The 24,030-nt window shown below is 38.6% G+C and overlaps 1 protein-coding gene across 1 annotated transcript in view; it reads left to right on the top strand.

Annotated features, from left to right (window-relative positions):
- COL19A1 (collagen type XIX alpha 1 chain) overlaps positions 1-24,030 on the top strand; it is a 312,839-nt gene that overhangs the window by 219,314 nt on the left and 69,495 nt on the right. Inside the window, exons 18-23 of the mRNA XM_076003244.1 lie at positions 1,645-1,698; positions 10,329-10,370; positions 17,250-17,312; positions 22,444-22,479; positions 23,604-23,639; positions 23,732-23,785. Of these exons, the coding sequence (XP_075859359.1) occupies positions 1,645-1,698; positions 10,329-10,370; positions 17,250-17,312; positions 22,444-22,479; positions 23,604-23,639; positions 23,732-23,785 (285 nt within the window). The remainder of the gene's footprint in view (positions 1-1,644; positions 1,699-10,328; positions 10,371-17,249; positions 17,313-22,443; positions 22,480-23,603; positions 23,640-23,731; positions 23,786-24,030) is intronic.

The following is a 24,030-nucleotide window of genomic DNA, read 5'->3' as shown; positions in this document are numbered from 1 at the left end:
GTCATGGTAGGGCTTAAATTACTTAATTCCTGCTATACTGCCTGGCACACAATAAGTACTACATAAATGTTTGCTATTATTATTTGATTGATTCTGCTACTCTATTTGAAATTGTTCTATTATATTTGGGAGCCTGATAACTACTACTCTCGCTTTTCATATGAATTAATGTGTATTAAGCTAAATTTACCCACCCCATCACTATTCTCTGATCTATTTGGCCTTATCATCAACACAGATTCACTGAATGCCTGCTATGCATTATATATACCTCTAAGCTACCTGTTGATGCTACTACATACGGTGTATAAAATTCTTCCTTGCTTCATTATATGTTTGCAGACGAATCAATGTGTGTAGGTGCTCACACCACCTGAGTTTCAAGAAGGAGTTCTTAACTTGGATCTGGAGCATGTTCTTAGCTTGAAACTTCGTGCAACAACCCCCAGTTCAATGGTTGCTTTCCTCATTACTTCATCTCACTGACCTAGAATATTTTACAAAAAACTGGCTGATGGAAAGAGAACATAAGTATATAATGCCATGAGAATTCTGACATTAGCTCTGTTTTTATTTCAGCAAGGTAACAGCATCATCTGTCTTTCCAATTGTAGTCAGCTCCATTACTCACGAGGCTCATTATTTTCTCAAGAATTATACCAACCTGCTTCCAGGCATCCATCACCACATCTTGTGCCCTTTATGTTTAGTGGCACAGTGCAAAGGCTTCCTATTAGAAGATGTCCTCAGTCACAAGCCATTCATGAGAAACACCTGGCATAAATGTTAACCAACATTAATCTTTTGATATAACTAAGGTGTTACCTGTATCAGTGAGCACAGCTAGAGATTGATCCTTCAGATTTTTCTTTACTTTGAAAAGCTTTCATTCCGTCTTTAAAAAATAATCTTTGTGTAATGATGCTGTTTGAGTGGCTCAATCATCCTCTTTCTGTGTGTTATCTTCCAAGGTAAAGTGTTATGAACTTTGCCTCCATAACATTTTCTCTCCTCCACTCTACTCTTCCTCTCCTTCTAGAAGCTTTGGGGATGGACTGATCTCTTTATTTCTTTCCTATCCACCCCAATCTCAGCATACTGCTTAGTAAATATTCCCAGGTCAACTAAAGATGACCAATATTTAAATGTCTTAAGTCTGAGGTTTTATAGCAGAATGTGCAGCCCATTTTCATACATTTACTCCAAAGAGTAAAGTAATAGAAAAAATATTACTTGCATATTTTCTAAATTAATAACATGTGGGGACATACATTTCTATAATACATTGATAAAAGCCCTGTGAGAAGTGCCAAGAATAAACTGAAGCTACAACCTCTTCCCTGAAAGAGTCTTAGGGGCACAATTCCATTTAATAAAGAACATGCTGATGGTTGACCTTCTAGCAAAATGTTACATGGTCCTACTTAGGATCTCTCTTGGATTTATGCAGGATTTAACCTAGAAATACCTTTAGAAACCTGATGATAAATTAATGTCCATGTAATTCTTTATTCGAATATTTTACTAAACAGAATCTTCCTTTTTCTTAACTATATGATTTCAAGAGTTCTTAGTTATATTATTTAAATACATATTGTTTTGGTAAATGTTTACATGTTTGTCCTTGATTTGTTTATAATACAGGGACCTCCTGGAATGCAAGGAATACAGCAGAGTCTTGGTGGATATTATAACAAGGTATGGCTTCTTTTTTTTCACAACTTATAATACATAGAGATTTTATGTGATTGTATTTTTGAAAAAAAGTAAAGTTATTAATTCCTAACTGCTCAGACTTTGATATATGGTCACATATACTTAAACATCTTGCCATACAGAAAGATATGTTTCCAAAAATAAAATGCTTAAAAAATTTTTACTTAATATCTTATTACAATACCAGGGTTTTGTCTTTATAAATAAAATTAAAAATTTAGTTCAATGTTTACTAATGCAAAATATTGTGGTTCACCATTGATGTTGTATATTGAGCTTCTCTGAGGACAGAAATTATTTGCTGCATTGAAGCTCTGGGTAGCACAACAGGTGATAGATTTCTTATCAAAACCAGGAGGTACTGAACCCAAATCTCAAGCAAATGTTTACATACCAAAAGTCAAGAATGGGAGTCCCCTACCTTGGTAAGAAGCACTTTTAACTTCCCGGGGTGGTTTTTTCATCACAACTGGGATAGGTGGAATGCTGACATGGAAGTATCTGAGTGGCAAAAGGTAGGACAGTTTTTGATCCCAGTTCTACAAGGAAGCACAACAGGATGAGAATGAGTGTTAGTAACCAAGTAAGACCGGAGGATCTAGTTGACATCATTCATTGATTCTTCATTCACCAACAAATATTTGGGGTCTGCTCACTTCATGTGAGGCATTCTGGCCATTGATTAGGGTCTGATATAAACAATAGCTCATTGCTGATACCGTGCACCACAGAAAACACTGGAGAAACGTATCTTTACCTTTCTCTTTTCTATGTTCTTGCTTTCCCTTCCTACAAATTCCTGTGACTACTGTTGGTCCTCTCTGTTTAGAAATCTCAAAGGGACACTCTGTGCCAGCACAGACCTTGAAGATAGCAAGTGCTCAAAACAATGTCAAATGATGAGATAATTCATTAAAAGATCCCAATTCTTCTTTCATCAGAGTAAGGGCAACATAAAGAGACCTAGATAATTTATGGCTGATACACTTAAAGTCAGACATGTGGAAAGTTCATCATACTTAAAATGTTGTCATTTGTTTAGATTTTCCAGGGAGTATTATGTTAGGAAGAATATCTGGGATATGTTTTATGATGCTTTATTAAACATTTCTCTAATAGATATATACTAGCTTTTTAAAAACATTAGGGCTTAACACAAATGAAAAAAAGTAAGCTGAACTATATCTAAGTTTAATCATTGTAATGACACCTGCTGTTATAAAATAGGATTTATTGTAAATGCTTCAAAATAATGAGAATAAGCTGGCTCTGATGTCACAGTGTCAGCTAGAAAAACTTAAAGAACATGCTATATTACCATCACCCTTGGTATAAAAATTACCAAGTTGCTATTCAGCTACTTAAGTATTTGCTATCTTTGCAAAACTTTTAAAGCTCACATCTTTTAGGTCTCCCAACACTACTTCTATATATAGTTTATCTTGCTGATGAGTCAGTTTGCCCTTAAATGAAGAAATATGAAGCATTTATATTTTACAGTCTAAAGTTGAGAATGTAAATTGTTAAACTTTAAGGTTATATTTTTAAAAAGAAAAAAAATTGGGGGCCAACAAGAGCAGCCAAGTGAAGAGTCTTGCTAATAGAAAGCCAGCACTTTGAACTTAGCTATTAACTCACCTAAAAGAACTCCAGCCATCATTATTGCCCTTACAGAATTGAAGCTCCTGGGTGTTTAGTCCACATAAGCTCTACATGTGACTCGAGAGCTGGAGCAAGACTGGATAAAGAAGACTGGCCATAGCTTTTATCCCAAATGCTGCACTATGACGGTTTAGCATCAGAGACTTTCAGCCCCTCTGGAAATTAATGGAAGATAACGTACCAAACGCTTTATTCTGTTTCCTTCTGAGTGTAGTTAGAGCTCTTACGCTGAGGTCCCACCAGGATGGATGGAGGAGGTGGGACCCACCTTCCCAGAACCCACATTGACTGATGTTTCTGTCTTGTAATCACTTCCTCCTCACCCTCAGCTTCTCAAAGGAAAAGGCCAAATGTGCTGTGATGAGCAAGATGCATGTTTTCACTTGCCAGTGCCCCCCCCCCCACCCGCATCTGTTTTTTAATGCTGAGGCTTTTTCATTGTGCAATTTGTTGCATGCCTGATGGCCTGGCGGTAGCAAATGAGCACAGAGAGAAGAGGGGCCTGAGTGAAACTTTCCTGGAGATTAAATAATGGACCATGTATTGAGACATATAAGTGACACTCCAAGGTTAAAATAATCTTCCCTTTTAAATTGGCATTGATTTATGTGTTGTCTGCACTGGAGCCCTGGACCTCAGCTCTTCAGCTCACAGCAGCTCCGATTCTGCAGCCCAGATTCTGCTGAGGCAGCTACCCCTGGGAGGAGGAGGAGCAGAATACTCACACACTTCCCCTCCCAGTCCTAAACGGAAAGAGACCATGGTCCGTTCTCTCATCTCGGGCATCCTTACTTGCCCTTGGGCATCCACACTGGAATTGATCTTTTCCGCTGCAATTTACCCGGAGAGAGAAGCACAGGCACGAGAAACTCTCTTCCCTCAAAGCACAAATTAAAAAGGAAATGGGGAAGAAAAAAAGGAAATGAGGAAGAGAGAGGAGAGAGGCGGACTAAGTAATGAGATCAAAAAAATTACATGTGTGTTTATGTGTATTTACGCAGGCCCACTTGGGGATGCAAAGAATAAAAGGTAGATTTCCCTTTCCATCACAAAAATAACTTGCAAAACAGCTGCTCCCATTCTGCAAAATTGTTTGCAAAGAAGTAACAATGCTGAGCAGATTCTTCCCCTTAAGGAAAATCTGTTCACGATCCATCAAACTGCTCTTCATTGTTTCCAGCTCTGGGGGTTTTAATAAAAAATTTGATAGGCTCTGTCAACTTCTGAAGCCATCAGATCCACAGTCCCTGACTACACTCTAGATGGGGGAAAAAAACGTTACCTGTGGAGGCCAAGTACTGGTGAATTTTACGTTTGATACTGCTTTTAAAAATCCACGCTGAAAATGCAAGTTGTGTTATCTTACATCACCACACTCGGTCTCGGCTGTTGGGGACTGATGCTTTGCCTCCCAGCAACCCATTCTAATGTTCATTTCTCCAAATTGTTGATCCCAATAAACCAATTTGCTAGCAAAATAATCTATTTTTTCCTTTCACGTATTAAATCATAACCTCACTTTAATATCCACAGACTAAAAAAGACAGAAAACCTTTATCCAAAATCAAATATTCCAGGTCTTTCCAAGTAGGGAGTTAAACCCAACAATAGCACATCCGTGAAGGCTTCCTCGGAGACACTACAGGTAACCCTTCTGGGCCCGGAAGAGTTAGAAATGAACTCTGAGTCCTAACTTCACCTCTCTCCCCCGCTGTGGCTATGCCCCAGGATCCACTGGCTTTGGGGAGCATTGTGGACTCAGGCAGAGATATATGAACTTTGGGATCTTGGTTTGATTAGAGAGCTCCTACATTTTCCTGGGTCCTCCCCCACCCTTTCATAACCCAGCACATTTGAAGCTGGCGAAATGTTTTTGGGTTTTGTTTGTTTGTTTGTTTTTGTTTTGCAAGTAGCTGAAAGGTTGGACTTTTTTGAGCCAGCCTTAGGTCTTATTTTCAAGTGAGCACAGACTTCTTAGGCCACATATTATGTTTTAACTTGCTGGGACTACACAACAAAGTATCATAAACCGAGTGGCATAAACAGCAGAAATCTGTTGTCTAACAGTTCCGGAGGCCGGAAGTCGCGATGGAGGTGTGGGCAGGGTCATGCTCTCTCTGAAGGTGCTGGGGACGGATGTGTCCCAGGCTTCCCTCCCAGCTATGGGTAGCTCCTGGGTCATCTTCACATGGTGTTCTCCCTGTATGTGTGTCTCTGTGGCAAATTTCCCTTTTTATAAGGACACAGTCATATTGGATTAGGAGCCTGCCCTACTCCAGTAAGTCCTCCTCTTAACTAATTACCACCTGCAATGACTCTATTGCTAAATCAGTTCTGAAATTCTGGGGGTTAGGACTTCTACGTATTAATGGGTGTGGGACATCATAGTTCAACTCATAACAAATAACTTGGTTTTTCTGAATTATATGTCCCCGCACGTACTAGGATATTACAGCAAGTTCCCTAAGGACTGAACTGGGGGATTTTTAATGACCCCATGTCCTGGGAGGGAGTTCATATCCTTGGTTTCTTTTATTAATTGTACTATAGCATTGCTGATATTTTACTTTTTAGGGCCTATAAGAAGTATAGTATATGGCCATCTCCTATGGTTCAGTAGTCCATATGTGTTCAGGTACATTCTTTTATTCCAGAGAATACCCTCTGCAAGACAAATAGAATAGCTCAAGTCTTTTCACTTCCCTGACTATAGATTCCAAAGTTTCATTCACCACTTCTCACAGAAATCAAAGGATAAATGCTGACATCCCAAAATTCTTGAGATGGGCAGGCAGATTAGCACCCCCCCACACACACACACACCACAATCCTGTAAGAAGAAACACATTAAAAACTGTACCACTATTATGTATTTGGAAGGCTTACAAGAACCCTTAACATGGCATCAAGGTACAAAATAACCTCTTAAAATTAGAATACATCTGAGACGGAACTACTATTCCGCATTAGTAGTGGAAGAAACACAAAGAATACACAATAGAAACACAGAAGAAACACAATAGAAACACAAAGATGGTGTCTCTTATTATTTCTGTAAAGACAGGTGATTTTCTGGTGTAATTAGCTTGAAGAAAATAAGGAAGAGACTCTCACATGTCCATGACTAAATGCTACGGAATTTCGAGTTTAAATCTGCCTCAAGTATTGTTGACCCAGGAGTGGAGAACAGCACCAGTGGCCACTGAGGGTCCTTGATTAATGGATTTGCTGGCCTCACTGCTGAGTGAAGCAAACATACGGTGCTCTGATAGGCAATAAATGGCCCTGTTATTTTTCTGGATATGAAAGCCCACCAGAAAAATTAAGATTTTAGAATAGCAATGTATGTTGATAGAACAGTATGACTTGGTGCTGCACAGGCATTTCTTCTTCTAACCACAGCATCTCCGAGACCTTCTATGTTGTTGAGGGGTGAGGTGGGCTTCACTGAAAAATGCTCTCACCAGAGGTACTTTAGGTGTTCTTCTGCTCTGTGATCCAAGAGCACAAAGCCTCCCAAGACAAAGACCATTTCTGGGCAAGTCATATCATAGACCAAAGCATGTTCTAGCTTTCCTCAAAACATCCTAAAATAAGCACAGCCAGGAAGAGATGCAATGTTCTGTGCACACTGGTTGACATCATGCCCAAATGACTAGTGTTTTCAGGAAATCTCTAAAATGTATATTTCTATACAGATTGCATCCAAGCAACCCACTATTTTGTAACTACTGATTCTTTATGGATGTGTGTATGTGTCTTAGTTTCATACTTCATTTTCAAATAGTGTTTGTGATAATAATTTATAACTCAGGATTTTTGAAAACACAATTTTTATTTTCAATTTAGGTATCATGAAACAAGTTAACATAAAAAATGAGAGGATATCTATCACAAGACCAATAATAACATCATTTATAAACTACTGATTTTTTATTGGAATAGCACTAATAATACGGAAGGTACATTTAAAATATCGAACTATGGTAATAATGATCTGAATGGGTGCCTCTGAATATTTTTGTTGTTTAAATGTTTGTGTACTTCTTAGTTTTTCTACCAACACATGTATTTTTGGTCAGAAAAACAACTTTAATGGGAAAAGCACATGAACTAGAATTATTGGCTTGTTCACTCAACAAATATTTACTGAATGCTTTCTATATATTAGGTACTATGCTAGGCATGGGGAATTCAATTCCAGGTTATTCTGGAACTTAAATTTTAGTGCAAAATTTTTTAAAACAAACACAAAAATGTTAGTATTTTGAAGGAAAAATACAGTGTCCAGTGAGAAGGTCTGGCACGAGAGCCTGTCTGGGATACCTGAGGGAGGCTTCCATGAATGGCATTTTATAATATGATAGTTAAGACCTGATAACTGACGAGTTGCTGGACAGACAAGATGTGGGGACAGAGAGTGGTGATCTGGAGGATTAGATGGGAAGGAACTTGGTTGATTTGAGGAGCTGTGAGCAGACCATCGCAACTGGAACTTTGGAGGGAAAAGAGTGGCCAAGATGATGCTCAAGAGGGAAATGAGTCCATGCATGTGGCACTTTGATGTCTTGGTAAGATTTTGAAGGCTGGAGATCAGGATATCTTTTAAAGGCATCTCTGACTCAATGTAGAGAATGTATGTGTCAGGGGAGCAAGTGGATTGTAGAAGGCAGGTTAGAGGGCCACTGCAACAATCCTGGCAAGACATGATGGTGGCCTCCCTGGGGTGAGGGCAGGTAGCACACAGAGAGACTTGGGGGGCTTGAGTCAACCAGACTAGATGACTGACTGTACACGAGGACCAAGGAGGAGAGTGGTGTTAAGAATGCCCCCAACTGAAAGAGGAAGAGTTCTCTAAAAGGGGGAGGAAGAGTTCAGATTTTCTTTTTTTCATTGATTTTTTTCCAATTGCAATGGAATTACTGCTCATTTTATGAAGACTACCTGAAGAGATACATTAGGAAGAAATTAATTATCATCCTCCCACTTTTTGACTAAACAATGTTAACAGTATGATGTAACTCTCATATTTTTTTTGCTCTCATATGTGTGTGTCCTTGTTGTGTTTTTTTTTATAGTTCTGTTTTGAACTTGTTAAATATGAATTGATCCTAGAATTTACAAGGGAATATATCAAATAGAAAATAAAATATATGGGTCTACACCTCAGAGGGGAGGTGTATGCTGGATATATAAATTAGCCTGTCTTTGTGTAAATATTACCTAAGCTAGATGGGTAGATAAGAGTGCCTGGGAGAAAGTGTTGAGTCACAAAAGCTTGGACAGAGTCCCAAAGCAGCCACCTTTTAACAGATAAATGAGGAAGAGGAGAGGTTGGAGAGATAGGAGAAACCAAGAGAGTGAGGTATCATATGAGCCAAGAGGGGCAAGTGTAGCCAAGAGGTCAATTAATGAAGAGTCCATTAGACTAAGCAACAAAGATATCATTAATAATATCAGAGAGCCAAATCAGTGGAGTGGCTGGGGCCAGTGCCAAATCACTGTGAACTTAGAAGCACATGGAAGATGAATATGTGGTGTCAAAGCAAAAATTGCACCTGACAAAGTTAAACAGGTGAGGAAGACATTATCCAAAGACTATTCCAATAGAAGAGAGAGGCCAGACTCATTCTGAACTCAACCCCACTGAAACAAAGGGCAGGAGAATTAACTATTGAAGTGAGACAGAGAACACAACCTATTTATGTTTGCTAGTTGGCTTTACTCAAAGGAAAAGTAAACTTTCTTGTATCTTTGTGACAGGAAGAAGGTTTCCCACTTGGTACAGGCTGAAGTTAGGCTCCTACCCTCTGGTAGAGCCCGGGAGATAGGGGCTTTATCTTTCTTAATGTTTACATTTTAAAGGGATGGCTCCAGATCCTGGAGAAAGACATTCCTGGTTTATAAAAACCAACAAGAGGCTTTTTAAAAGATTTACATCTCAAAGGGCTAGAGAAAGAATTTACAAATACAGGTTTTCTAAAGTAAATGATCCAAGAAAAAGGAGGTCAGGGCCTGGAGTCAGGAACAAGCGTGCCTACAGTTTATTCCAGCCCAGGAAAACTTTAAGCCTGTCTTGGTCAGTGGACACAGAAAGCATTAAGCTGCCCCTTTGGGAAAATTGTCCAGAAATGGGAGGAGAGAGAGTAGCTTGAGGGAAAAGTGTGCCCAGGTAACTGCATGATTTGTTTGTGTTAAGTTTGAAGAAGGTAGAATAGGTAGGTAGGCAGACAGAGAGAGAGAGAGAGAGCTGTGAACGAAATTGGCCAATTTTAGCTACATTTTGCTTAATTTTTCCAAATTGACCAATTTCACCTAATGGCAATAGGTAACATTAATAAGGCAAACCTCCTAACAAGGTGGAGGGTATGGGATTCAGAGGACTCACATAGGGACAGTTCATCAACTACAGCCAAGAGTTCATGCACGTGGGTTTGTAGGCTGAGTGGTAGGAATTTGAAGCGGTGCCCTGCGAACTTGTATTTTTCAGTTTAGTAACAGGCAAGGCCATCTGCCCAGGGAAAGTGGAATCCAACTTAGTAGTCTGAGAACAATAAAGGAGATTTGAGAGTAGGAAGAGCAAGAGACCGGAGAAGCTCAGACAGATATATGGAGAGGCCAACTGAGGTTGCCAAATGTGTGTGTGAAGTGCGACAATTTGGCCCCAGAGGTATGACGTTTCTCTAGGAGCAATTTCCTGGGGAAAGTCATGAAGATAGATGGGGTCTCCAAAGTTGGAGTTATTTAATAACATATGTACTGGGTAATAGGAATATTTAACAAAAGGTGAGAAAGACAACGATATATGTAAAAGTGACCTAGTATCCACAAAAAGCTGTGGAAAAGAGTACTCCCTTCCGACTACTTACGTTGTCAAAGATTGAATGCATTAAAGATAAGAGGACATTTTTGTTGTTGTTATATTTTTATTTGTTTTTATCTTTACCTAGGGAAACGGTGAATATGGAGCTGGGGGTCCGAAAGGAGAAAAGGTAATCAGATTTTCAAAGTGAATAAAAGGGCGCAGTGTTTTATACTGATTCACACATTCTCAGGTCAAGGGCAGTCCCACTGTGGCAGTTGGGTTCTGTCCCCAGGAGGCTGTCCAGCCTGCAGCGGCCGGACCCCCACCTGCCTCCTGACGGGGCAGGAGAATTGGCTGCAGTGAAGACTGCTGAGTAGCAATTGGCCACAAGGAAGGGAACATATCACGGAGAAATAGCTCTAATAAGGTAAATGAAATTAGGACGCAGATTTGCTTTATAATTAGATGTTTCATGAATTGTGAACTTGGCAAAGACAGTCTGAAGACCCCCTTGGTACAATGCCTCTGGCTCACTATTTTGTGCCTTTTAAGTACCAAAACACAGGCTGTCATGGGAGCCTTTTTTGGTGGGGTTTTAGAATGTAGTGGTTCAACCAAATAATGATTTTGAAAGTTTTAAAATTAAAACATGAATTTCCATTGCACTCTTGCTGTCACCATTAACAGATTTAATTATATTAGCTGTGAAGATGACAGATCCATTTGCCCACTCAAAAAAGATGTTTCACTTCTGTTTGATTCTGAAATTGTAATGACCTTAGATTCAGTGTGAATGTGTCATTGTCAGAAAATGAAAAAAAAAAAACCAATGTATATTAAATCTATAGACAGAGATGAGTAGGTTTGAAGATACTTTGAGAAAATGTGGCCTGTGCGTGCTACCTTCATTCATTCACCCAGTAAAATTTCTGTTGATGGAGGGCAGGATATTTTGACATGAATCCACGAAAATATGACTTCTGCACCTTATAAATCAGTGCAACTGATCTATTCAAAAAAAATCACACATCCATCACCAGAAAATACTGCTAAAGATAGTCTCTAAAGAAACTAGGAGCTTCTTAGAAATTGATGATTGACATTTTCTGCAAAAGAAATAAATAAAACCTCAACATTCTGAGAAAGACACCCCAAAATTGATTATCTAGCAATGATGAGTCATTTATGTGTCTTAGATTTTACTGCTAGTACATTAGCATTATTTCCTGTAACCCAATAGCTCACAGACACCATACACCACCATCGCAAACACATTACATTTTAAGCAATTACTACTGGACACATGCAGGCTAAAGAGAGAAGAAAAAAAAAAGAAAAAGAAAGCCACAAAGCTTGTCACACAGGACAGCTGAGCAAAGAAGAGAGATGTGACACTTTTAAAGCATTTAAATGATGATTCATTTCTTGAGAAAAAAAACAGCTGGCTTCTGTTTTGCTGTGTTCATTAGGAAACACATGTTACTTAGGAATTCTTAAGACCTCACTGATGAGAAATTTGATTCTGTAAAACAGGTGTATTTCAAACTCTAAGGACCTTCTCTATCGCTCAAAATCTTTTCTAATTGCTTCAGAATCTTAAGTGGAATTAGAAAAAGCCAGTGGCATCACTGTTCCCTCCTCTCACCCAAATAAATAACCTAGAAGAGTCTACAAAAAACTTGATACAGTACCTGATCTAAATGTAAATACGAAAAGATTTTTAAAAATTATAATTAGCAGGGGAAAGACTCTGCCAATAAATAGTGCATAAAATTAACTTAACATGAGCATAGCAGTTGCTAGAAGACTGAAATCAGCTCTACCTATACACATCCACTTAGTATCTGAATTGAATAAATGCATTAGTTTTAAAAATTATAATGTTGTTCATGGATCACCATGGTGAAAATTTAAAGCTCCTTCAAGCTGCTTTCACAGACCTTTGCTTGCACCTGTGATGGACCCCATTAGTTCTGGCTACATGTTGGAATTATCCAGAGAGCTTTTAGAAAATACCTGTGCTCAGGTCCTACCCATAGAGACTCTGATTTGAGGGCAGGGACCATATATCTATTATTTAAAAGCGTTTCAGATGATTCTAACATGCATTCAGGGTTGAGAACCACTGAGTGGTAGAAAGAGCATGGGCTTTGGGACAAAATGTTGAGTGTGGCATTATCAGCTAGGTCAGCTTGGAAAAGCCACTTAATTTCTCTAAGCATCAGTTTCCTCACTTGTACCATGGGCATAATTGTGTCTACACACAGAATTGATGGGAGGATTAAAATCAAATGATATGAACTTACCCAAGAGCACAATACCTGACGCATATGAAGCCTCACTAAATATGTGTCCTATTCCATTCACCCATATCAAACTTTCTTTCCTCTCACGAGCTCTCCTTTGGCACTTTTGGTATTAATTGTTACCATTCTTCGCACCTGGTCTTGCTCGTGTTTGCATCTCCCACCATAATTTTGACACAGAAGGGACTCAATGTGTGCTGTAGAACAAAAGATTTAACCAGAAGTATAATTAAACACATAAATGATTTATAATTGCTGTATAATCTGCCACTTCTCAATGCACTGAGTAGCAAAATAGAATTACAGAAACAGCCTACCATTTGGAACTGAACATTACAATGAAGCTCCAGAACAAGCACAGACAGCACTGGAATATACATACAAATCACTCCTGGTTTATTAGCCACATCGTGTATCAAGAATACTAAGATACAAAAACTACCAAGGAACATGACTTGCTGTAAACAGTAAATGGCAAGGATGAGCCCTGCTCTGTAGCTTGCCTGGGACCAACAGGATGTGGTGGAGGGATAGTGTATTTTCAAGTTGCTGGAGGAGATCTGCTGCTTTATAAAGACAGTAGAACAAGGTGGCAGAATATCTAAGGACTACTGCGAAAATAGCAGGTGTTTTGGGGGCAGACTAGGGGAAAAAGATGGAGTCTCAAGGCACCAGGCCTTTGGGGGATAGCATTGAAAGTGTCAAACTGAAGGACAGCCCTTCCTCATGCTCAGTAAATTCGTCACTTGTCTTTCAACTCATATCCGCAGTGATAAATCACTGAATATCCATTTTAAATATAAAAAGCCACCCTATGGGTGTCTAAGATTCAAGTAGAAAATTCCTTTGTTTGCAGAATTTTATATGAGGGAAGAGGTCCCTAAGATCTACTCTGAGCTCAATGTCACCCAAGGACCGCACAGAGAGATGGACTACAACCATTGGGTCCTTCTGCTATATTTCAATGAGACCTATTTACATCAATTCAAATGTATAACAGCTAGGAATGCAATTACTCTTATTTCTCCAGGTACATTCTCCTTCCTTCCACCTTTGATGTTGGTCAGATGTGATTTTTATAAGCAATTTCTAGACCCTTTCCCTGCTTTCTACTTTTATTTTATTGGGTGAGCCTAATTGCTAGGCATATTTTTCCTTCACATCTATGCACTGGGGACTTTAGCACCTACTGGCTGGGTAACAGTAAGGTCACTCTGTACACCCAGTGTTCATGCAAGGCCAATTGATTATTTCAAACCAACAAAAATTGGTCCTTTAAATGTATTCACCCACTTTTCCCTCTCCTCACTTTGAATATAATTTACTATCATCTGTAGGGGAACAAAATGGCTTTTCCTACGGTGTGGCAAGTATAAAACTGATGCTACACTAGATGTTTAGATACTAGAAAAAGCAATGTTTATGTATTTTACTCTGTATTAGGGAAAGAAATCAAATATCCAGCACACTAAATTTTAAATTTCATGGATACTACTTCAAAGGACATAATAAATAATTTAAATTTTTTTGTGTGAGGAGGTGTCATGCTGCCAGGCTGGTCTGAAACTCCGGAGCTAAAGCAATCTTTTTGCCTTGGTCTCCTGGGGAGCTGGGATTACAGGTGCATATCATCTGTAATTAATTTAAATTTAATTTGAGATTTAAATTAATTTAAATCTAATGTAAAATTACAATATGAGTGAATTTAGAGAAAGAAATAAGCTATGAATATACAGGTGGTATATGGACATAGCAAAATTATGCATTTGGTGTACCAATGTCTGAACTTTGGGAAACGCTGTTCTAGAATACATACACTAAGAAGTCTGCAAATTGGCTTCTTATCCATTTGGTTTCTTGGCTCTCCCAGAGCCTTAATATTACTGGCTAAAAGCCGGATAGTATAAAAATTAGCTCTGAAGTGATCAGTTTTTCCTACTATCTACTCTCATAACACAAAATACTTCTGTGACCAAATGCATGGGAGTTTTTTCCCCACACACCAAGCAAGCAAGCAATTCTGCAGCAAACAAAAGCTGGGTATCCTCTAATCCAACTCAATTCTGACACTGTCTACCTGGAGGTAGCATCAGGTCCCACAGGTTGATGGCTCAGTCCCACAAGACTCCCCCGGCCACCCACTCTAAATGCCAATCATAAACTTCAGGTTGCTTTACCTGTGCTTCTGACAACTGGCTATAAATTAGGGTTCCCACCACCCCTTCCTTGGCTTTGAATAATTTCCTGGAACAGCTCACAGAACTCAGGGAAACATGTCTATCCATTTATTATAAAGGATATTACAAAGGATACAAATGAAGTGATGCACAGGGCAAGGTATAGAGGAAGGGGTGCAGAGCTTCCATGCCCTCTCTGGGTGCACCACCCTCCAGAAACCTCCATGTGTTCAGCTATCTGGAACCTCTCCAAATCCAGTCTTTCTGGGTTTTTATGGAAGCTCCACCATGTAAGCATGATTGATGAAATCATTGGTGACCAACTTAACCTTCAACCCCTCTCTGCTCCCCAGAGGTTGGGGGCTGGGGCTGAAAAGTCCCAACCCTCTAATCCAGCCTGGGTCTTTCTTTTGACCAGCCCCATCCTGAGGCCACCTAAAGACCCCCAGCCACCAATCAACTCAGTAGCATACAAAAAGACAACCCCCTACTTTGGAAATTCTAAGGATTTTAGGAATTGTGTGCCAGGAAACTGGGATGAAGAACAAATATATATTTTACAATATCACATGAGGTTTTAAAAATTTAATAAAATCAAGATTAAACTTACCAAACATTCCACAAATCTAGAAGATTGATTAAGAAAAACATGATCTTGTCTATCCATCACACAGAATCACTAGATATGGATTAGGATAGAAATGTAGAAATAAGCCAAAGATTTTAGGACTGTAATAAATTTGTAATTGAAGCACTTTGGGATAGACTGTTGTTTGGGGCTTCAAAATAAACAGATGGCCACATCCCCACAAGGGGACAGGATTTGAGATGTTCATTGCAGCGCTGTTTATAATGGAGAAAAGCCAGATACAACCCAAGTGCCTATCAGTGGGGCTGCGATAAGCCTGGTACATGAATGCGTCAGAATGCTACCTAGCAATTACAATGAACAAACTAGATCTCGTATCAGAGGGATGCATATTAAAAACAACACTCAGTGAAAAAAGCAAGTCACAGAATATTATACACAAAATAAAATATTTATGGAATTTGCTTTAAATGTCCAAAACAATATCTTGCTTATGATTCCACATATGCAGTAAAAGTACAAAAGTAAGGACTGAAAAGATAAATGCTAAATTCATGAGAATGGCTCCCTCTGGAGTAGGAATAGAGCAGAAATTGGTGGGGATTTCTTCTTTGACTAAATATTTTCATTTCTTTCATTTTGGGTGCCTGGTACATGAAGATTTGGTGTGTTCCACTTTATGTTTTCTGTATTTATTTTTCTCAAAGTTAAAAAATGGACAGATAGGCAAGAAAGATATATGCCCAGAAATATAATGGCAAACATCATCTTGAAAAAATACTCTTGAAGTCGGGGGGGAAAAAATCAGCATTACCTACCTTCTGGGGGCTATGTTTAAGTGAAGTATATCCCAAGAATGGAAAAATAAGCACCACATGTACTCACCAGAAAATTGGTATTAACTGATCCACACTTAAGTGAACATACATATAGGGATAACATTCATCGGGCGGCGGGCAGAAGGGAGGGGAGAGGCGGGGATGGGTATATACATACATAATGAGTGTATACTTACATAATGAGTGCGATGTGCACCATCTGGGGGATGGACACGCTTGAAGCTCTGACTGCAGAGGGGAGAATGAGAGGGAAAGGCAACACTTGAAGCACTTTGGGGTAGACTGTTATTTGAGGCTTCAAAATAAACAGATGGTTGTAACCTAAACATTTGTACCCCCATAATATGCTGAAATTAAAAAACTAAATTAAATTTTAAAAAGATACATAATAGAGGTAATAAATTGATGAAGATGAAGAAAAGAATCATGTGGTTATTCCAGGATCTTGGTAAACACTAACAGGAAACACAATGCTGGGACTCTCTGAAATATTAGTGATATAAGTCCTTTCTGCAAGATTTATCTCTCAAATTGCATTTTCTGAAAATACTCTTTATATGTCACATACAAATCCCTCTTCAAGACTTTTGACCAGAGCATTTTAGATATTTCTAAGCTGCCGCTATCACCGCATCTACAAGAATGCTTTCTTTGTCCACAGCCAATCATCTAAGCAGCAATATAAATGCTGGAAACAGCTGACAGACTCTTTTTTCTTCACATGACTATTGACTCCCCCCACCCAAAAAAAAGAAAGAAAGAAGTGTCTGAAATGAAATGAGTCTAGATTATTGTCTGAGTTAAATAATCTGATGCCTTTGGGATCACAAAAATTTATATTTTTTGGTATCCCAGAACAAAATTATAATTTTTTTCTTCTCTGGGTGTTTCTTTCCTTGAAAAATAATTAACTTTGTTTCACATTATTTAAAATACCATAAGGAAATATTATGGATTTCTCTAAGACATAAAAGCATTGTGAAGTGCTGAAAAACATACTATTATGCATATAGCCTAACTGGATTCAGAACTCAGAATTGTCTCTTGGATGCTGGTAGATAAATTCCATGGTTAGGAAGAGAACAAGCACTTACTCCACATCTGACAATCACAACGGTACTCCTCTAACCTCCTCTCTTTGCTTTTTCTTGAAAGGGTGAAACTGGACTACCAGGATTTCCAGGGTCTGTTGGTACTAAAGGACAAAAAGGAGAACCTGTAAGTATTTTAGCTCTGAGGGCAGAGGGAGAATATCTAAAATGTTGGATTAAAATATTTTTTCAAATCAGCCCCAATTCCATGTACCTTGGTCGATCCTGTCATGATGAGTAATAGATCAGCTCTTTAAGCAAGTCTAAGCTATGCCGGGCACTAAGTCCTTTACATGTAATTTATTCATTCAATCCATTAAAAACCGTCCAGACTATTATCTCCCCCATTTTTCAGATGAGGAAAGTGAGGCACAGACAGGTTAAGTAACTTGCCCAAGGTCACACAGTGAATAAATATTGGAGCCATGAATTCATACCTAAGTGGGCTGATTCTAGAACCCAAGGTTTAAAATCACTAGGCTGCCCTATTATAACTAAATATTATAACTAAAATCAATTTAAAAAATCAAGATATAATATCAAAAGGCTGGTACTAATTTATCCAAAAAAATTGGAAACATCTATCTGCTCAAACAACTGTTTTCAATATACTTTCTGGTTATTTTTCTTTCTTGTTTCCTATAAGATCAAGGTGTCTTCCCAAGCCACTATTCAATATTACTGTGGCCAGTTTCTTTTAAAACTTAGTTCTTTTAGTAGGGGGAAAAAACCTGTAGTTTCATTTATATTCAAATATGACTACCTAAAGAAATTATAGAAATACTAGATATAAAAGATGACTATTTTTTCAATGCTGCTAAAATAATAAAAATCAGCAGCCTTCAAGAATCAGCAAGAATCAGGCTTAACACATGTTTTATCCTTACTTTTTAAAAAATACATCTTTTAAAATCACTTTTACCCCTTTCCTCATCAGAGTGAATAAGGGATATTTGTTTACCAAGGATAAAGAATGAAGAAGTCACTAAAATGCCTGTATGAAAAACATTACAATATTAAAAGTAATGTTACAAAGCCACATTTTCCATGCACTTCAGCTTTAAAAAATTAGGCAACTTTAGTAATAACAGTAAGTTTTTCAGGCAGCTTTAGAATCCGTGCCGTGGCCTATGTACCCCGGTTCTACCTTCGGGAATCCTGCTTGCCCTTAAGATGCAGTGTAAACCTCCCTATGCAGCTATGGGATTTAGCAATGTTTAATGTGGTTCCAGGGATGTGGTTCCAGGCATATTTCCAGGGATGTCTAGGAAACCCTATATGCCCACAAATGCAGCCTGGTGGCTGCTGCCTCTCCCACCTGCCAACTCACTCCTGATGCTTCACACCTGGACATTCCTCTGATCATCTCTAAACTGATTCTTTAGGTCTCCATTGTCTCCCCTCCAAGCCTGAACATTGACACCCACCTTCTCTTAATTCCCATGTGACGCAGGGAGGACCCTGCAGTAAGATTTGTTAAATTCCCCTATCGCTTCTCAGCCTTTTTGGCTAAGATCAAGTGTTAATTCCCCTGGAAAAGCAAGGAACTATAGAACAGAAAGGAGAAACTTTCAATGAGAAGAGCAATGCTTAGCAAATGTGCAAGTGCACTGCAATTCTGCTGATTCTGATTCAGTAGGTTTGTGGTGGGGCCTGAGAGTCTGCATTTCTCCCAAGTTCTTAGGTGACACCGTGCTGTTGGTCCATGGACCATGCTTTAAGTGGCAAGGATAGTTCCTGGGATGACAGACCTTTCCCTCCCGAAGGGATTCCCTCTGGCTTTCCCTCCTTCCACCAACATTTAGGGGCGGCCTATCTAACACTGGGGCTAGCTATAACCTGGTCTTTAGATTCCAGAGGAAGCAAGCTTCTTTTCTTCCTAACTCTTCCTTGCCCATTCCCTCTTCTCCCTCAATTATCCTACCTTCCCCACACATCTTTTCCTGCCTGCCTTCCCCATTCCCACATTTAGAAAACACAAATTTTGCATTATTATGCAGAGCAGATTAGCTCTTTGTGGTCTCAACCTTCCTATTCCAGAATAAGATTTAGACTTGACTTCACATAATAACTAGAAGATCCAACAGAAGAGTAGCCTTCATCCAAAGTTGAATTCTGAACCACCAATCCTAAATGGCAACTTTAAAATGGCAATTTGTCCCCCACTTCTGGACATTCAGAATATAGCTAGATTTATAACATATTGGAGATAAAATATACTTGAAATATCACCTAGGTAAAACCCAGGATTTTCTAGCTAAGGAAAGGGAGGCTCTGAAAGTTTGACTTGCCCCAGATAGTAGCCAATGGAGCTAGGACTAACAGCCTAGACAACCAGGCTCATGGTTGTTTTTGCTTTGCCTTATTTTGTTTTGTTTTTTATAGCCAATTACATTAGTCAATGTGGCTTTCGAGCTTGATAGTGGCTCTAAATAAGCAATGACATGAGCAGTGTGACATAAGTAGAAACAAGCAGTAATGTAAGCAATGTGGTCCATTGCTCCTATCTAGTTAGCATCATCTCCTATCTTAAAAGATAGATTTTTTTAAGAATGAAGACTGAAAAGCAAGAACATAAAGCCCTGATCTAATGTATAGGAATTAACCAATAATATTAATAGAAGATGTAGTGATGTTGGATAGAAATGAGGTATACAGTTGTCCTTTAGTATTTGTGGAGAATTGGTTCCAGGACCCCTGCAGATATTAAAATCCACAGGCACTCAATTCCTGTATACAAAATGATACAGTATTTGCATATAACCAACACACATCCCCCTGTACACTTTATATCATCTCTAGATTACTTATAATATCTATTACCTACCATGTGCATGATACTGTGTAAATAGTTGTTATACCATTGTTTTTTAAATTTGTATTATTTTTTATCATTGAATTGTTACATTTTCCCAAATATTTCTTATCCTGGGTTAGTCGAATCTGTGGATATAGAACCCGCAGATATGGACAGCCGGCTGTGTTATTCAGAATAGGCTAAGTGATACCAAGTAAAACTAACCCTAAAACTTCTGTGACGTGGTGCAAGAAAGATTCTGTCTTGCTGGTGCTGCGTGCCTGGCGTGGTTCATTTGGGAGGGGCGGGTGTTCTGCTCCACACTATGCTCAGTTACCTGGCTGATGACCATCATGAAGCTACACCCTCTGGTATACCCAACCGTCTCAGTCACCACTGCAGGGGAAGGGGGACTGGAGAACTATATATGGGCTTTTCACTGCCTCAGCCTGCAAATAACACTTGTCACTTCTGCTTACGTTTCATTGCCAGCACTAGCTACATGGCCCCACATAACTGCAGGGGAGCTGGGAAGTGTGGGAGAAAAGGTGAGCCCCATAGCCCACACAGGACACGAGGTGAAAAGCAGAGGCTCTTTTAATTACTAATCTTCATGAGTGATTCATTCAAGAGAATAATTGCAGTCCCTAAGAGAACTTTTGAGAGTGGTATAATACCTATCATAATTGTTCCCACACTTTCTCCAGACTTTCACACGCAAAAGAAAAAAAGAATTTAAAAAGTTATGGTTTCCATCTTACTGGTAATACACTGACTTCAAATAATAAATAAATCAAATTATAAATCAAATCAGAGAGACTAAATTAACAAAGCCTGGGATTGAGATCAGGCTACCTGAGTTTAAATTCTGAACCACTTCTTATTGGCTATGTGACCTTGGGGAAATTATATGACTTCTCTCTGCTCCAGTTTCCTCATCAGTAAATGAGTATACTATTAATAACTGTACCCACCCCATGGGGACATGAGAATTAACTCTGTTAATGTATCAATATAAAGTGATTAGAATAGTACTTGATACATTGTAAGAATTCAATAAGTGTCAGCTATTATTATTATATATGCATGACTTTATATTCTTTAACTTAATAAACTTGGATGAGGTACCAGCAACGGAAAGGTCTATGTGAGACACCAGAGATGCTATGATAGGCAAGATGTGTTACATCCATCCTAAGCTCAGTTTCTAGCCAAGATATACAAGGAAATATAAAGTAGAATGAATGCTATCCTAGGAAAATGGAAGGAGTTATAACTACTCAGAATTACTGAACCTTGGCCGGGCGCGATGGCTCACGCCTGTAATCCTAGACCTCTGGGAGGCCGAGGTGGGCGGATTGCTCGACGTCAGGAGTTCAGAACTAGCCTGAGCAAGAGCAAGACCCCGTCTCTACTATAAATAGAAAGAAAGTAATTGGCCAACTAATATATATAGAAAAAATGAGCCGGGCATGGTGGCGCATGCCTGTAGTCCCAGCTACTCGGGAGGCTGAGGCAGGAGGATCGCTTGAGCCCAGGAGTTAGAGGTTGCTGTGAGCGAGGCTGATGCCATGGCACTCACTCTAGCCTGGGCAACAAAGCAAGACTCTGTCTCAAAAAAAAAAAAAAAAAGAATTACTGAACCTTCTTTCCTCACTCTTAAATAGTAATAGCTTTTGTACAGCATTGCTGTGAGATTAAATGAGATCATGTGCATGTGACTTCAAGGACAGAAGCTGTTAATAGTACCACAAAGCCTGTGTGTGCATGTGTGTGGGCATGTGTGTCTGTATGTGTCTGTCTGTCTGTCTGTGTTAAGCCTGGCTTATGGTAATAGTAACACAGTGGCAACGAGGAGAGCATTGGTTAATAAGAGGTGGCCTCTCAAAGCTTCCATCTCCCTTTAGGATCTTCATACCTAAACCAACAAGATCTATTATCAATTGCACACACTTGTACAGTCCTGTTATTCACCCAGTATTTAACCCCTTCAAGCCATTTTCATTAACATTTAAGAAGTATTTAAAAAATAATGATTTCCTATGTTCAAGCATACAATTAACCAACTGGAAGAATTCAAATGACTGTCTTTCCATTGCACATGTGGTTGCCACTACACCCATTCTGACTCCCTGACTCCCGTTAGAGGTGTGTGTGGTCACCTCGTACATGAAACAAGCAATAGACAGCTTTGGCCCTGGACAGGATTTGAAGGGAATTCTCTAAACAGCATTAGAATGATTAACTCATTGTTCATTTGGGTATATGAAAGTTTTAAAATTAATTCTTCCATGCTTCCTTTAAGTGGCAAAGGCAGACTGTGTGATGTTCTGGGTCATTTTGGAGATTTGTCTGCAGTGGAGGTCTGGGTTCCACCTGCAGGATTTATCCACACCCAGATATGGAGAGTTTATTTCTAAAAGTGTTTAAAATTGATTCTGTTTTCTGCCCATTTTCCTAGGGAGAACCTTTTACAAAAGGTGAAAAGGGAGATAGAGTAAGTAGATGTTTTATCGGTGTCTTGGGTTTTCTACTTCATTGATTTCTTTATCTCTGATTACTGATATGTTTACTTTGGTATCTAATAGATTTGATTAAATAGGCTCTCTGGGCATTTTGATTTTTCCTCTGTGATTGTTTATTCTTTCATTTTGATAAATGAGAAATTTTAAACCTTGTTAAGTGTTATTATGAGAGCATACTTTAACATTTGATTTGGATTTTATATACTTTCTTAAACCAATTACTAGTAGTGATTCAATATAAATGTTATGAAAGACATCCACATAGTATATCTAAAGTACAACATTAAAATAGAAGATGAGGTTTTTTCAAAAATTCTGTTAATGCACAAATTGGATTTATCAAATTAAGAAGTCATAGTAAAGAAAAGCAAATTTATTATAGCCAATATTGTCCTATTTTGTATAACCTTGTATTTTCTGGGTGTTTTTTCATTAAGTACATATACTTGATAGTAGAATTGCCAATACACATTACCTTAAATTCTTTTGGGGTTTTTGTTGTTGTTGTTGTTTTTGGAGATAGGTCTCACTCTGTCACCCATGCTAGAGTACAGTGGTGTCATCATAACTCACTACAGCCTCCAACTCCTGGACTCAAGTGATCCTCCTGCCTCAGCCTCCCAAGTAGCTGGGACTACAGGCACGCATCACTATGCCTGGCTAATTTTTCTACTTTTTTTAGAGATGGGGTCTTGCTCTTGCTCAGGCTAACATATTACTTTAAATTCTACTCTCCCCCATTTCTCTTCTGAAGTTTTAATTCTCTAGGACATGAGATTAGTTAGTGGCAAATTATAAGGATGTCATCTAAGTAGAGAATGCAGTGATTGCTAATGGAATATGATCACAGTGTCAAAAGTGACAATATGGGAGGGAAACTATTATTAAGAAGAAAGAAGATACTATTGTATATTTATTAGCAATAAGCATTTTAAGTCATGTTTTAGAATGAACCTTCCTCCTTGATTTCATTATATCTTCTATAATTTCCCCCCTTGATTATATATTAATCTGTGGATGTTCAATTAAAGTATCAGAGATTTCCACCTCTATCTGAATTTAAGTATTATACATATAGTGATTATTTTCTTTACAGGGAGAACCTGGGATGATAGGATCACAAGGAACAAAGGTAATCTGGCATTCTTCAGTTGCATCTCCAACTTTAATGAGGTTATGAAAATTAAAATAACATCTAATTCTCCCTCTCTTCCATATGTTTAGGGTGAACCTGGAGATCCTGGTCCCCCTGGCTTAATAGGAAGCCCAGGACTAAAGGTATATAAGAAATAACTAAGATAAATTAGGAAATAATTTGGGGCATTATTGTCATTCTGTGTGAAACAGGAGCTTCTATATGTCACTCACTTTCTTCACAAGAAGAAAGGACTTTATCCTGTTTCCATGGTGATTTTCCCCCATTGGCTACATTTATTACACACATAGTAACTGTGCCTTTTGGTTCGCAATAGGATTTTTAAACTCCTTTTCAGAGTATATTCACAATAACATCCCTGAAAGCT

The sequence above is a fragment of the Microcebus murinus genome, chromosome 5 (genome assembly GCF_040939455.1).
Source record: "Microcebus murinus isolate Inina chromosome 5, M.murinus_Inina_mat1.0, whole genome shotgun sequence".
Classification (NCBI taxonomy): Eukaryota; Metazoa; Chordata; class Mammalia; order Primates; family Cheirogaleidae; genus Microcebus; species Microcebus murinus.
This window is presented reverse-complemented; position numbering and strand designations above follow the sequence as displayed.